Source organism: Sphaerodactylus townsendi, linkage group LG04, assembly GCF_021028975.2.
Source record: "Sphaerodactylus townsendi isolate TG3544 linkage group LG04, MPM_Stown_v2.3, whole genome shotgun sequence".
NCBI classification, from domain to species: domain Eukaryota; kingdom Metazoa; phylum Chordata; class Lepidosauria; order Squamata; family Sphaerodactylidae; genus Sphaerodactylus; species Sphaerodactylus townsendi.
In genome coordinates this window covers 140,076,693-140,090,990 of record NC_059428.1, presented here as the reverse complement: position 1 = coordinate 140,090,990, position 14,298 = coordinate 140,076,693, and the positions used below count along the sequence as shown (strand labels likewise).

The window sequence follows — 14,298 nt, the reverse complement described above, 5'->3', positions numbered from 1 at the left end:
CGGGACAGGAAAATGTCTTGGAGAGATAGGCACAAGGGGACAATTCCCCCCCCAAACCCCACTGTAGTAGTGCCGCCCCCAGAGCTTTGTCAGAAGTATCCACATGCACTACAAATTGCAGAGTAGGGTTGGGATGCATCAGAATTGGCTCAGAAGTAAAAGCAGTCTTAAGCCGCTGAAACACCTGCTGGCAAGCATCAGTCCAATTAAGGGGAGCTCCCGGCTTAGCGGCCTGTGGGCCCTTGCATTTAGTATGCAACAAGTCAGTTAATGGCAAGGCCATTTGCGCAAACTGTGGAATGAAATCATGGTAAAAGTTCGCAAATCCTAAGAACGATTGAAGTTCTTTGCGGGTAGTAGGGATGGGCCAAGTAACAACAGGCTCCACCTTAGCAGGATCCATTTCCAACCCCTCCACTGACACACGATAACCCAGAAAATCCAACTTGCCCTGATGGAAGGCATGAATAAGGAATTATCTAAGAGATTCTGCAAAACAGTCCAAAACATCTCTACGTGCTCCTCTTCGTTACACGAGTAAATCAACACATCATCCAAGTACACCACCACCCCCTTAAACAGCAGGTCCTGTAAAACTTCATTGATTAAAGACATGAAAGCCCCGGGGGCCCCATGCAACCCGAAGGGCATTACGAGATATTAAAACTGTCCAAACTTGGTGTTGAAGGCTGTGAGATATTCGTATCCCTCCGCAATTCGAAATCTGTAATAAGCTTCTCTCAAATCCAACTTGGTGAAGATCTGACCAGAACCTAATGCATCTAAAAGGTCCTTGATCAGTGGCAAAGGGTATTTATTGGATGCTGACACAGCATTCAGTCCCCTGTAATCAGTGCATAATCTTAAAGAGCCATCTTTTTTTAACAAACAACACCGGCGCGGCATACGTGTTTCTAGTCGCCTTCCGGATGAAACCATGAGCCAGATTTTTGTCCAGAAACGCCCTTAACTCAGTCTCCTCAGTAGGACTCATTCGATAGACTCAGCCCTTTGGAAGCTTAGCCCCCGGGATCAATTCAATTTTACAGTCCGTATCCCTATGGGGGGGGGGGTAATTGGTCACATTCACGTTCCTCAAAAACCTTGGAAAGATCCCAGTACTGCCTAGGCATCCCAGGGAGTTCAGGCGGTGAAGTGACACCAGAAGCCAAAGCAGGGGTAGGTGGCTCCCCTTCGTGCATGTGATCCCCGCAAGGTGGGTCAGAGAAACGAACAATACGGGATACCCATCGGATCGTGGGATCATGAGTTTCCAACCAAGACATACCAAGTACGATCGGGTGCCTCGCTACAGGAGCCAAAATGAAACTACGACATTCCCAATGCTCTTCAACCTGCAAGAGGACAGGTTCAGAACTAAAACGAGCCGGGCCTCCCCCCCCAATGGGCTGCCATCCATTTGCGTGAACGGAACAGGCTTGAATAAGGGAAATAATTGTAATCCAAGTTCCTCAGTTACTTGCGGCCTGATAAGGCAATAGGAACACCCTGAGTCGACAAGAGCACGAGCCAAAATACAAGTATTCTTGGGCTGATTAGAAAGCGTAGTCATTAGGGTAATGGGAGCACCACCATCACTCACCGCATCTTTCGGGGGGGGGGGGTCCATGGTTTCAGGAACCGCAGTAGAAAGACCTATTCCAGTGGATTCTTCCTCCTCCTCAGGGAAATCAAGTTCCTCAACGGTCAAAGCCTTGGATGTGCCTTGGCTTGACTTAGGACCTTGCAAGTCTTGCAAGCTTAGCCGTAGCCTTCTTCGGCAGAGCCCCGCTTGTAAGCTTAGACTTCTTGGGGCAAGTGGCAGCTATATGACCGGGCTCGCCACAGTACAGACAAAGTCCCAAGCAGCTCCGCCAGTCGGAAACTGTTTCCGTAGTAGATGTCGACGTGGCGATGGGGACAGGGGTTTTCTTCGCTGGAGGTGGAGGGCATCTGGGTGGCTGGGTTTGGGGCCCTGAACCTTTTGAACGGTTGAGCCTGACCACAATAACGCTACCAATTTCGATCCACTCCGCAACCGTGCGGAGCTTGTTGTTCATAACTGCCCAACTTCGAGTTTCCGGATCAACAGCATCATAGAAAAACTCCGCTTTCATTTGGTCAGGCCAGTCAGGAATCTTGCTAGCGGGGCTCTGAGCTGGCGGGCAAATTCAGTGAATGGTTTGTTACCCTGCTGAACCATTTTGAATGTTTTCTTAGCGTTGTCACAGGCATCACAATCCTCGAACCGCAGGCATAAACCTTGCAGAAATTTGGCAACCGAGTTAAGTTCCTCAGTGTTCAGTTCAAACAGCTCCACATACCAGTCCGTTGCCTCCCCGTCCAGGACTGATCCAATATCTTGGACCTTCTCCCTCTCGGAGCAATACATGTCATCATATTCTTGCATGTGAGCATCCAGCTGTAAGATGAAATAGGGTAACTTGGAAGCCGTCCCATCGAAACATGCTGGAATGTGTGGATGTGTGAACCCACAATCCTGGGGACCCAAAGGAAGGGGTGCAGCTTGTTGATCCGGAACAGGCTGTGGACCCGGAGGAAAAGGTGCAGCTCGTTGGTCCGGAATAGGCTGGATGCGGCTTTGTGGTGGCTGTTGGGTGGGACAAGCGTCCGACAGCAGTGGACGAGACATGTCCTGCCGCCCTTGGATCCGACTTGGGCTTACGCATTGGTGTTCTGCACACAACTCCGCATTCCGAGCCATCAATACCTGTTGGAGGTCTGCCGCCATAGCATGCTCGCGAGCTTCAATGGCCACCAAATTGTGCTCCTTCTGGCACAGCTCAGTACGTTCCTTCTCTAGAGCAGCACGTTCACGCTGAATCTGAAGGAGTTCGGCGCTCTGTGCTGCGGAACCTCTGGATTGCTGAAGGTTTAAGGCATGCAGTTATTGTAACTCCTGGAGCAGTTCTTGTTTGGATTGCTCCGTGCTCTGCAACACTTTGCGTTCTTGCTGTTCTCGGTCTTTTTGTAGTTGCTGATATAACGCTTCATGTTCCTTGTCATATTCCTCTCTCAATTGCAAAGCATCTAGATTGCAAAGCATCTAGATTCACCAACCGATCCCAGTCCTCCTCTTCGTCAGGCCATGGGGCTTGAGCTCCTCCACGGGGGGATTCAGTTGCATCCCAGTCTCGGCGGCGAAGTGCCATCTGAGAGGTTTTGGGCCAGGCACCGGTACTCTGTAGGTGTTCTGTAGCCATGGTCTCCTCGAAATGCCGGTCAAGGTATCTCTCCAGAGATTCACGGGTTGTACTGTGTATGGTAGATAGTCCAAACTCCTCGATCTCCATCCGCATGACAGGTTTGTAATCCATCCGGCGGCGAGTAGTGATGTGCATCGCCACTGGTTCACGATCCATGGCAGCCTCTGCACTCATGCTACATTGCTCCCTACCAAAGGAAGACAGCATGTTGACAGGGTTCGCTAGGGTTGCCTTCAGGGTCGCCTGTTCAACCTGCTCCTGTAAGCCCCAGAAAGTAACACTCCGGCTGAGACGAGGTCGAGTCAGTGCAACCAACGATAGGGGCTCTGGATCTGGATCCGGCTCCAAATCAGGCTCCTCTGGGTGAGTTAGGTCAGGGGGAGGATGAACAGGACTCTCTATTGGGGTCTCTGTCATAACCTCATATTCTGAGTTGAATGGACCCCTGAATCCTAGCTTATCTGGATCTGTGGGTGCGAGACCACAGCGAGAAATCAGGTAACCTTGTACTTCAAACGTCAAAAGTTACACTTAGAACTGGAGAACTCACATAATGTAACGAACTAGTAAAGTCCAGGCAAAAGTAACTGTTCTCAGTTCTTTATTGGGTAAATTGGCAGTCATAGCTCTATCACAGGCGATGCGAGTTCTGAGAGACTCAGAACTGTGATAATCGCTTTTAACACAGTAGCAAACCTCCTTCTCGCCTACAAGAAATCAGTAAACAACTTAAACACAGCATAGTTTTCACACAGGTGCTTGAGATAACGCGGAACTGAAATTCTTAACCTAGGTGGGCAGCCAGGGCTGAAAGGTTCAAGATTGGTAGCCATAGACCAACTTCTCCTCCATCAATCTGTCCAAGCCCTTTTTAAAGCTATCCAGGTTAGTGGCCATCACCACCTCCTGTGGCAGCATATTCCAAACACCAATCACACATTATGTGAAGAAGTGTTTCCTTTTATTAGTCCTTATTCTTCCCCCCAGCATTTTCAATGTATGCCCCCCCCCTGGTTCCCATTATTGTGAGAAAGAGAGAAACATTTCTCTGTCAACATTTTCTATCCCATGCATAATTTTATAGACTTCAATCATATCCCCCCTCAGACGTCTCCTCTCCAAACTAAAGAGTCCCAAACGTTGCAGCCTCTCCTCATAAGGAAGGTGCTCCAATCCCTCGATCATCCTTGTTGCCCTTCTCTGCACTTTTTTTCATCCTGGAGCATCCTCTTTTTTGGAGATGTGTGGCGACCAGAAGTGAACATAGTACTCCAAGTGCGGTTACACCACCGTTTTATATGACAAATCTTTGTAATTTTATTCCCGAATTTCTTTTCCTAATGATCCCTATATAGAGTTTGCTGCTTTAATTACTATGCATTGAGTTGACATTCCCATGGAACTATCAACTAAGACGCTTCCCAATCCCTTTCCTGGTCTGTGACTGATAGCACTGGACTTCTGTAGCATGTATGTGAAGTTTGGATTTTTTGCCCCTGTGTGCATCACCTTAAATTTTGCTACATTGAACTGCATTTGCCATTTCTTAGCCCACTCACGTAATTTATCAATCCTTTGCGGTTCTCGCCAAATTCTGCATAATCTTGGTATCATCCGCGAACTTGGCCACCATGCTACTCCAATCTCTACTTCCAGGTCATTTATGAATAGGTTAAAGAGCACTGGTCCCAAAACGGATCCTTGGGGGACAATTAATTCTTACATCTCTCCATTGTGAGAATTTCCCCATTTACACCCACCTTTTGCTTCCTGTTTCCTTAACCAGTTTTTAATCCCATAGGAGGACTTCCCCTCTTATTTCTTTGATTGCTGAGTTTTTCTCAATAGTCTCTGGGTGAGGAACTTTGTCAAAAGCCTTTTGGAAATCCAAGTAGACAATGTCCACTTTGGTTCTCTCTATATCCACATGCCTGTTTACACCCCTTCCAAAGAACTCTAGTAAGTTTGTAAGACAGGATTTGCCTCTGCAAAAGCCATGCTGACTCTTCCTCAGCAGGTCTTGCTTTTCTACATGTTTTATAATTTTATCTTTAATGATAAATTCTACTAATTTACCAAGAACAGATGTCTGACTGGCCTGTAATTTCCCGGGTCCCTCCTTTCTTAAAGATCCTTTCTTAAAGATTGGTGTGACATTGGCCATCTTCCCGTCTTTAGGGATGGAGGCTGATTTCAGGGATAAGTTGCATATTAAAGTGAGAAGATCAGCAATTTCATGCTTGAGCTCTTTAAGAACTCTTGGGTGAATGCAATCTGGGCCAGGGGATTTGGTAGCATTTAGTTTATCAATGGCTGCCAGAACTTCTTCCCTTGTTCATTACTCACAATCTTCGCTAGTTCCTCGGATTAAGCTTCTCCTAAGAAGCTTGAAGTTCAGGTGCAGGAATTTTCCTCACCTCCTCTTGGAGTGAAGACCAGATGCAAAGAATTCATTCAGCTTCTCTTGCAATCTCCCTGTCATCTTTTTAGCACACCCTTTGTTCACTTTGTCATCTAATGGCCCTACTGGGCTCCTAGCTGGCTTCCTAGCGCTTTGATGTACTTGAAGAACTGTTTGTTACTGGTCTGTGATGTCCGCGAGCCATGCGTTCCTCATAATCCTTTTGCCTCCCTTACAGCTAACTTAGCTTCTCTTTGCCACTCATTTGTGATTTCCCTCTCATATTCTTCATCAGTCAAACTGGACTTTTGCATTTTCTAAAGACATTTTCTTTTTTCTGATAATTTCCTCAAAGCTTCCTCTTGTTAACCATGGTGGCTTTCTTTTGGACTGGGTGCTGCCTTTCCTAACCTGCAGGAAATACGCGATTCCAGCTGAGCTTTGATTACTGTGTTTCGAAATAACCTCCAAGCATCTTGGAAAGTTTTGACTCCTTTGATTTTCTCCTTTTCAGGCTTCCTGCGCACTATCCCCCTCATCTTTTGAAAAATTTCTACCGCTTTCTGAAGGCGGAATGTAACTTCTACATTAGGTAGTTAAGTTCACATGCAGAGATACTGAATCTGACAGCAACATTGTGGTTAGCTGTTCCCTATCGACTCCAACAACACTGACTTTTCCACACCAGGTCCTGGGTCCCACATAGAATTAGATCTAGGATCCACCTCTCCCCTGGTTGGTTCCACAACCATCTGCTCCTTAAGCCACAGTCATTTTAGCAAGCATATCCAGGGAATGCTCTCTCCCTTACTATGACCTGTGAACATACGCATTTTTCCAGTTTATATAGGGATAGTTAAAATGGCCCATTACTACTACTACGTTTTTGCTTTTTGTTGGCCTCTCTAATTTCTTTTTTCCATCCTTACAGAATCCTCTTGTGCACTTTGGGTCAGGGGGGATAGTAATATATTCCTAATGTTAAACCATATCCTTCCCCACACCTGGTATTGATATCCACAGTGATTCTGTAGGGGAATAAGCTCCCCTTGCATTGTCTATTTTATGTGACACTATGCTCTCTTTGATGTAAAGGGCAACTCCACCCCCAATGTGCCCTGTCCTATCCTTCCTGTAGAGTCTGTAACCTGGGATAACAGCATCCCACTGGTTCTTATTCTACCATGTCTCTGTAATGCCCACTATATCAATGTCCTTCTTCAAAACTCTGTACTCCAGCTCCCCCATTTTTTAGGCTCGAAGGCTTCTACTATTAGCATAGAGACACCTGTATTACCCTGTCTCTGTCCCTTTAGACCTGGGATTTATGTGCTTTGCCCTCAAGTCTTTTGTAGACACTATCCCTTATCACATGCACATTGCTATGTTCCTTGCTTGTGTGTGGTTGATTTAGCAAAACCTCCCCCTCTGCCTACATCCCCATAGATACTGTATTCCGAACCGAAGTCACCTCAGCTCCTGTTGGCTTTCCCCCAGGGATCAGTTTAAAAGCTGTTCTGCCATCTTTTTAATGTTGAGCACTAGCAGCCTAGTTCCTCTTTGGTGAAGATGAAGCCCGTCCTTTTTGTACAGACCTGTCTTGTCCCAAAAAGGTTCCCCAGTTCCCTGACAAATCTGAAACCTTCTGCCTTTACACCACCTTCTCATCCATACTTGATTGAGACCCTGTATCTCTGCTTACCTACCTCTACCCTGCATCGGAACTGGTAGCATTTCTGAGAATGCCACCTTGGGAGGTCCTGGACTTCAACCTGTTACCTAGCAGTGCCTAAATTCTAGCTTCCAGAACCTCCTGGCTACATTACTCCAATGTCATTGGTGCTAATGTGGACTACAACTGGGCTGACTCCACCCCAGCACTGTCTAAAAGCCTATCTAGACGGGCGTGATATCTGCAACCTTTGCAATTCAGGCAGGCAAGTCACCATGCAGTCATCACGCCTCTCACAAACCCAACTCTCTATATTCCTAATGATCTAATCACCTACTATGAGGGAGCCCCCCACCTCCCTTTAGGGGTATCCTCTCAGTGCAAGAGGGTATCTTCTATCACCACTTAAGTAAGCAGGTCCCATTGAAGGGAGCATCTTCCCCCACCTCAGACTGGCACCCTCCCCGGCCCTCAAGACCTTCACCTCCATGACATCTGGAGAGATGTCACTCTTGGGAGTGGGACCCAGCTGTTAGGTCCCTGAAAGCCTTCATCTCGGCCCCTCTCTGCCTCTCCCTCAGCTTATCCAGGTCTGCCACCTTGGCTCCCAAGAGAACACACATCTCCCTGAGTGCCAGGAGCTCATTGCAGCCAGGGCATACCCACAACTTCTGTCCCAGTGGCAGATAGGGGTCATACATGTGACACCTCCAGTGCAAAACACTGGAAAGCCTCCATCCCCCTGCTGGCTTCCCTGCCTTCATATCTGACTTTTGTTTAGACATTTAAATACAAACTTTTTAATCAGTGCCCCCCTTGAGCCTATCTTTTTCAGCCTACTTCATCCCTCAAGATATATCCTTATTTAGTTTTAAAAAAAATAAAACTGCATGCTACCAAGTTAGGGGCATTTGTCTTGTTATCTTGACAGAGCTAAAGACTGACTCACCTCTCAGCAGCCCCAGGACAAAGAGAAAAAAGAGATAACCCCTGTTAAGCCCCACCTCTCAGCAGCCTCAGCAGCCCCACCTCTCAGCAGGCTCACAAGGAGAAAAAGAGATAACCCCTGCTAACCCCTGTTAAAATACACTGTTTAAAAAGATATGGCTTTGAGAAAAGCCCTCCAAAACGAAAACCTGAGCTCACTCTGCTCTTCCTGGCCCAGTCCTCTTCTCCACTGCTACTCCTCTCTGCTGGTTCCACAGACTGAGCTAAAGACTGACTGACTCTCACCTCTCAGCAGCCCCAGCACCTCTCAGCAGCCCCAGCCTCCTTCATACAAAAAGAGTGAATGTAAGAAGTTGGATCTGACCCATGGTCCACATAGCACAGTCTTGCCCCTTTGGATCAGTTGGGAGCTCAGAAATGGAAAGGCCTTTCCCCAAGACTTGGAGTTGGCCAGGATCGGTTGTATCATTTTCAGCTTTCAAAGCATGGGCTTAGAATCATAGAATCATAGTGTTGGAAGAGACCCCCAAGGGCCATCAAGTCCAACCCCCTGCAATGCAGGAACACACAATCAAAGCACCCGTGACAGATGGCCATCCAACCTCTCTTTAAAAACCTCCAAAGAAGGAGACTCCACCACTCTCCGGGGAAATAATTCCACTGTTGAACAGCCCTGACGGTCAGGAAGTTCTTCCTAATGTTTAGGTGGAATCTCTTTTCCTTCACCTTGAATCCATTACTCCTAGTCTCTGAGGTAGCAGGAAAAAAGCTTGCTCCCTCTTCAACATTACGTCCCTTCAGATATTTAAACATAGCTATCATGTCCCCCCTTGACCTTCACTTCTCCAGACTGAACATCCCCAGCTCCCTAAGCCTCTCCTTGTAGGGCATGGATTCCAGACCTTTGACCATTTTTGTTGTCCTCCTCTGGACCCGTTCACCTATAAGCTTTCCAGAAACATGCAATGCTGCCTTACACAGAGCCAGGTCTTGGGCCCATTGGGGCCAAGCTAAGTTTTTTTGGCGCCCTAGGACCTAGGTGAACTAAGAGTTCAATAGAGAGAAGTCTCAAATGAACATTACTGAACATTCAAATTCAACAACATCAAAATAAGAAAGCTCTTCCGAAGCCCTCCACGTTCCATCACGGCACCCAGAGAAGACCAGAGATTCTAGAGCCCCATTAATACTAAATCCCCTTTGAGCCAGCAGAGGAGATTCCTATTTGACATCCATTGAAATCTGGTGCCCTTAGTAATTGCCTAGTGGCGGGGCCAAATCATCAAATGTTCTCGCCTCTGACTGACAGTGCCTCTGGGAGGGGCCGCTGTTGGAAAGAGATTGCTTTGCTAGATGGATCGATCCTAGTCTGATCCATTCTTGCATTTAGGCAGTGTTACCCTGTTTCCCCGAAAATAAGACATCTCCTGAGAATAAGATGTAGTAGAGGTTTTGCTGAAGTGCTAAAGCACCCCCCCCCCCCCGAAAGTAAGATGTAGCAAAGTTTTTGTTTGGAAGCATGCCCGTCGAACAGAACACCAGAGCATGCAGCTGTGGAGCGGAAAAATAAGACATCCTCTGAAAACAAGACATAGCGCATTTTGGGGAGCAAAAATTAATATAAGACACTGTCTTATTTTCGGGGAAACCCGGTATTATCCCCACTGGGAAAGGTAAGGCTGAGGAATTTGAACTCTGTGCAAGGGAGCAGGTGGCTGCATGGTTTCTCATTGAGTGGGCCTCCCATTCCGTATTTGAACGCCCATCTTCCCCGGCCCTCTTTCCCTCATGCGAAATTCTGACACCGCAGCTCAAAGTTCCAGGACGCGACACTTACGCTGTCAATTGTAGCGATGAATAAAAACGCCGCTGAGGTTATGTGGAAGATGATGATGAATGCCAGAAGAATCAGCATTTTTGCACAGAGCGGGGAATTGCTTCAGGTGGAGACGGAGTCTGTCCAGAGACAAGAGGAAAACAGAGACAAGTTGGGAAACAGCAGAGGAAGAATCTGCGGCACTGTTGGAAGCCGGCCTGCGACACACGGTTCCTTTCTGCGAGCAGCACCTTTCCTTGTTTTATTGGCACGGCAGCTTGTATTTATAAGATGTGCATTTGTAAAGAGCATCCTGGCACCCTCCCCCAACACATGCGCGCAAACAAAGTTGCACCATCAGAAGAAAATGGACACTGAATAACACCAACAGCCACCTTTGACTGCTGCAGGTGGAAAGCTGGGATCTTAATATTCAAGTCATGACACACGGGATATGGAGATGGGTGCCCAAGGGCAGGGCCGTCTTCCTTCCCCCCCATCCCCCCCACCCCACGCTCATTTTAAAGCTCATGTCTAAAGATGTTTCCTAAAGCAGCATCGTCGATGGCTTCTGACAGCTGGTGGCGACCGGCGACCGACTCGCCACTCCGGTTTGGGTGGAGCAAAAAGAAAACAGTTTGGAAGCGGAAACGGAGTCAGCAGAGACAGAAGTCTGAGACGTTGCAGCGGGCTGGAAAGGAAGGGCTTGGTGGGGCCACGAAGGCACGCAGTTTACTTCAGGGCAGAGGGGAAGGAACCTGTGTGACTAGAAAGACCGGCCCTGCCTGTCTGGGGTCTCGCCCCCTCCCTTTTCAGCAGATATGTGTCTGTATCTCCATCTCCCATGTTTTATTTATCATCGTGGCAAAGCAGCAGGTTGAAAGGCAAGCAGGGGCAGGCTTAGAATAACGTCAAGGACGGAGCCCCAGAATCATTCATGCCACTGCTGGGCTACAGGGCGACCCATCAGGTATCGGGCGGTTGAGAGGACCCCATAACCCATAGGTGTCAAACTTTGCGGCCCTCCAGATGATATGGACTACAGTTCCCATCATCCCCTGCCAGCATCATGCTGGCAGGGGATGATGGGAACTGTAGTCCATAACATTTGGAGGGCCGCGAATTTGACACCTGTGCCATAACCATACAGCTGATTTCACCCACCGTCAGAGACTCAGGCAGCCCAAAAGATCAGCATCCACTTTTTTTGGGGGGGGGGCTTTAGAGCACGAGGGCCACTCCAAAATGTGACCCAGGGTAGTCGCCCCAGGTGGCTCGGGGCTAAAACCACCCCCTGATCACCAGGTAAAGGTTTACCAGTAAAAGACAGAAAACACACTGCAGAACTAGAAATCAAATTAGATTAACTAGCTCCCTATGTATTTTCTCAATGGATGTATTTAAAACATTTTATGGCACGTTTCCACCCAAATAGGGCACCCAAGGTAGTGAACACGAAAACATGTCAGAGGTGTTCCTCCCATTGGGCAAAGTGGGCAGTTGACCAGGGCGCCCCCTTGTAGCAAGCGCCAAAAATGCAGGTTTGTTTGTGGGATCTTTTTTGTATTTTCAGTGTTTTTTTCGTTTTTGACCTGCAGGGGGTGCAGTTTTTAGGCTGGCAGCACCAAAATTTCAGGGATTTTTTAAGGAGACTCTGCTGATGATATCACCCAGGTTTGGTGAGGTTTGGTTTAGGGATTCCAAAATTATGGAGTCCCAAAGGGAGTGCCCCCATCTCCCATTGTTTCCAGTGGGAGCTAATAGGAGATGGGGGCTACACTCTGGAGGGTCCATAACTTTGGACCCCCTAAACCAAACTTCACCAAACCTGGGTGGTATCATCAGTAGGGGCTCACGAAGATACCCTGAAAGTTTGGTGCTGCTAGCTTAACAATTGCACCCCTGACAGCAGGCACCCCCCCCCCCCCAATTTCCCCAGATTTTCCTTTTAAACACCCCCCCCTTCGGTATGGATTTAAAGGGAGAATCTGAGGTCCCCAGTTTAAACATTGAAAGTGATGCTGTTTCAGGGTGGGGGAGAATCCACCCCAAAATAGCATCACTTTCAATGTTGTTTAAACTGGGGACCCCAGATTCTCCCTTTAAGGTGGATTTAAAAGGAGAATCTGGGCTCCCTAGTTTAAACACCATTGAAAATGATGCTGTTTGGGGGTGGATTCCAGCATCACTTGTTTAAACGAAAGAGCCCAAATTCTCTTTTTAAATCCACCTTAAAGGGAGAATCTGGGGTCCCCAGTTTAAATAACATTGAAAGTGATGCTGTTTCCCCCAATTGGGGGGACTGGACACAACACATAAAATGTTTTCATAGCAGTAATAAAACATTTTGAAAGCATTTTGAAAATGTTTTCCAAAAAAATTATTTCTGCTGTGTGGCATGGCCTATTGCTGTGTTCAGATTTGTGAGTTGGGGCATGTTCTATAATGAGATGGTGACTTTGAAACGACCTGGTGGAAAAAATCATTGTTTGGTCACGGTGGGGGAGGGTGGTCACCCATGGGGGGGGCATCAAACTTAGGTTTTGCCCAGGGCTCCAGTTTGCCTAAGTATGCCACTGAAACATGGGAACATAAAAAATGCATTTGGAAGACTATAATTCAGCAAAAAAACATGTAAATGCATAAATTAATGTATTTATAAATGAACAAGAACCTCGGCAGTAAAAAAAATCTTTCCAAGGTGCTTGAAACATTTACTCTTTTGTGGAAGCAGAGAAAATACACAGCTCTTGTCCATTCAGGTGTACAAGCAATAAAGGCAGCAACATAATTGTCGATGTGGGGAGGGTGGGGTCAAAGGCATGAAATGAGGGGGGGACCCATTCCTGCTCTAGACCCTGACACATTCAATTGCTGAAGGGAACAGAGGGGGAAGATGGAGCGGAACGCCTGCTTTGCAAGGTAGGTCTATTTCTTGCCCCTGAACCTCGCTGGCTGAAAGGTGAAGTGTAGAAAACCCAAACATCCTCCAGCTGTCTGCTCCCCTCTCATTCGCTGCTTCCCTTTCACATCCTGCCCAGCAGCTTCAGAAAACCTGACCTTTGGACCTCGCTGGTCGAGATAAACGTTCCCATCTCCCTTTCTACCAGACTTGGCTCAGACCACAAAAATGGGGCTCATTTCAGGCCTTCGAGCATCAAAAGCAGGGCGATGTAGTCTCCGCATTCTCCCTCCACTTTGGAAGCAACACTCTTTGCATTCCAAAACAGCACATTTTAAAAAGTTGCCAGTGTGCTATAGTGGGATGAGAACAGGAGACCCAGGTTTGAACCCCCACTCTGCCATGGAAACCTGCCAAGTGGTCTGGAACCGTCTCAACTGAGCCCGCCTAGCAGAGTTGTTGTGGACACAATGGAGGGGAGCAGAATGATGTAAACGGCTTTGAGCCCCCATTGGGGAGAAATATCAGGTATAAATGAAGCAAACAAATAAATAAAATCTACATCACTGGGTTTTTGCAACGGACTGACTCCATGGAAGGCAGGTTCATATGCTGTGTGTCCTTGGTGCAGGGTAGTGTTGTCAGCTCCAGGATAGAATCATAGAGTTGGAAGAGACCCCCAAGGGCCATCAGTTCCAACCCCCTGCAATGAAGGAACACACCATCAAAGCACTCCGGACAGGTGGCCATCCAGCCTCTCTTTAAAAACCTCCAAAGGAGGAGACTCCACCACACTCTGGCCCCTTCCGCACACGCAAAATAATGCGTTTTCAAACCACTTTCACAACTGTTTGCAAGTGGATTTTGCCATTCCGCACAGCTTCAAAGAGCACTGAAAGCAGTTTGAAAGTGCATTATTCTGCATGTGCGGAATGAGCCTCTGAGGCAGTGAATTCCACTGTCGAACAGCCCTGACGGCCAGGAAGTTTTCCCTGATGTTTAGGTGGAATCTCTTTTCTTTCACCTTGAATCCATTACTCCTGGTCTCTGAGGTAGCAGAAAACAATCTTGCTCCCTCTTCGACATGACATCCTGTCAAATATTTAAACATGGCTATCATGTCCCCCCTTAACCTTCACTTCTCCAAACGAAACATCCCCAGCTCCCTAAGCATCTCTTCGTAGGCCATGGATTCCAGACCTTTGTCCATTTTGGTTGCCCTTCTCTGGACACATTCCAGATTGTCAATATGCTTCTTAAATTGCGGTGCCCAGAACTGAACGCAGAACTCTAGGTGAGGTCTGACCAATGCAGAGTAGAGAGGTACAATTA

At 47.5% G+C, this 14,298-nt stretch overlaps 1 protein-coding gene across 2 annotated transcripts in view; it reads right to left on the bottom strand.

Moving 5' to 3' along the window:
- Positions 1 to 14,298, bottom strand: part of EMP2 (epithelial membrane protein 2) — a 102,725-nt gene that overhangs the window by 68,256 nt on the left and 20,171 nt on the right. For both annotated transcript variants that reach the window (XM_048494444.1, XM_048494445.1), the window contains one exon: positions 10,086 to 10,204. In XM_048494444.1, coding sequence (XP_048350401.1) covers positions 10,086 to 10,163 — 78 coding nt within the window. In that variant the 5' untranslated portion in view covers positions 10,164 to 10,204. The remainder of the gene's footprint in view (positions 1 to 10,085; positions 10,205 to 14,298) is intronic.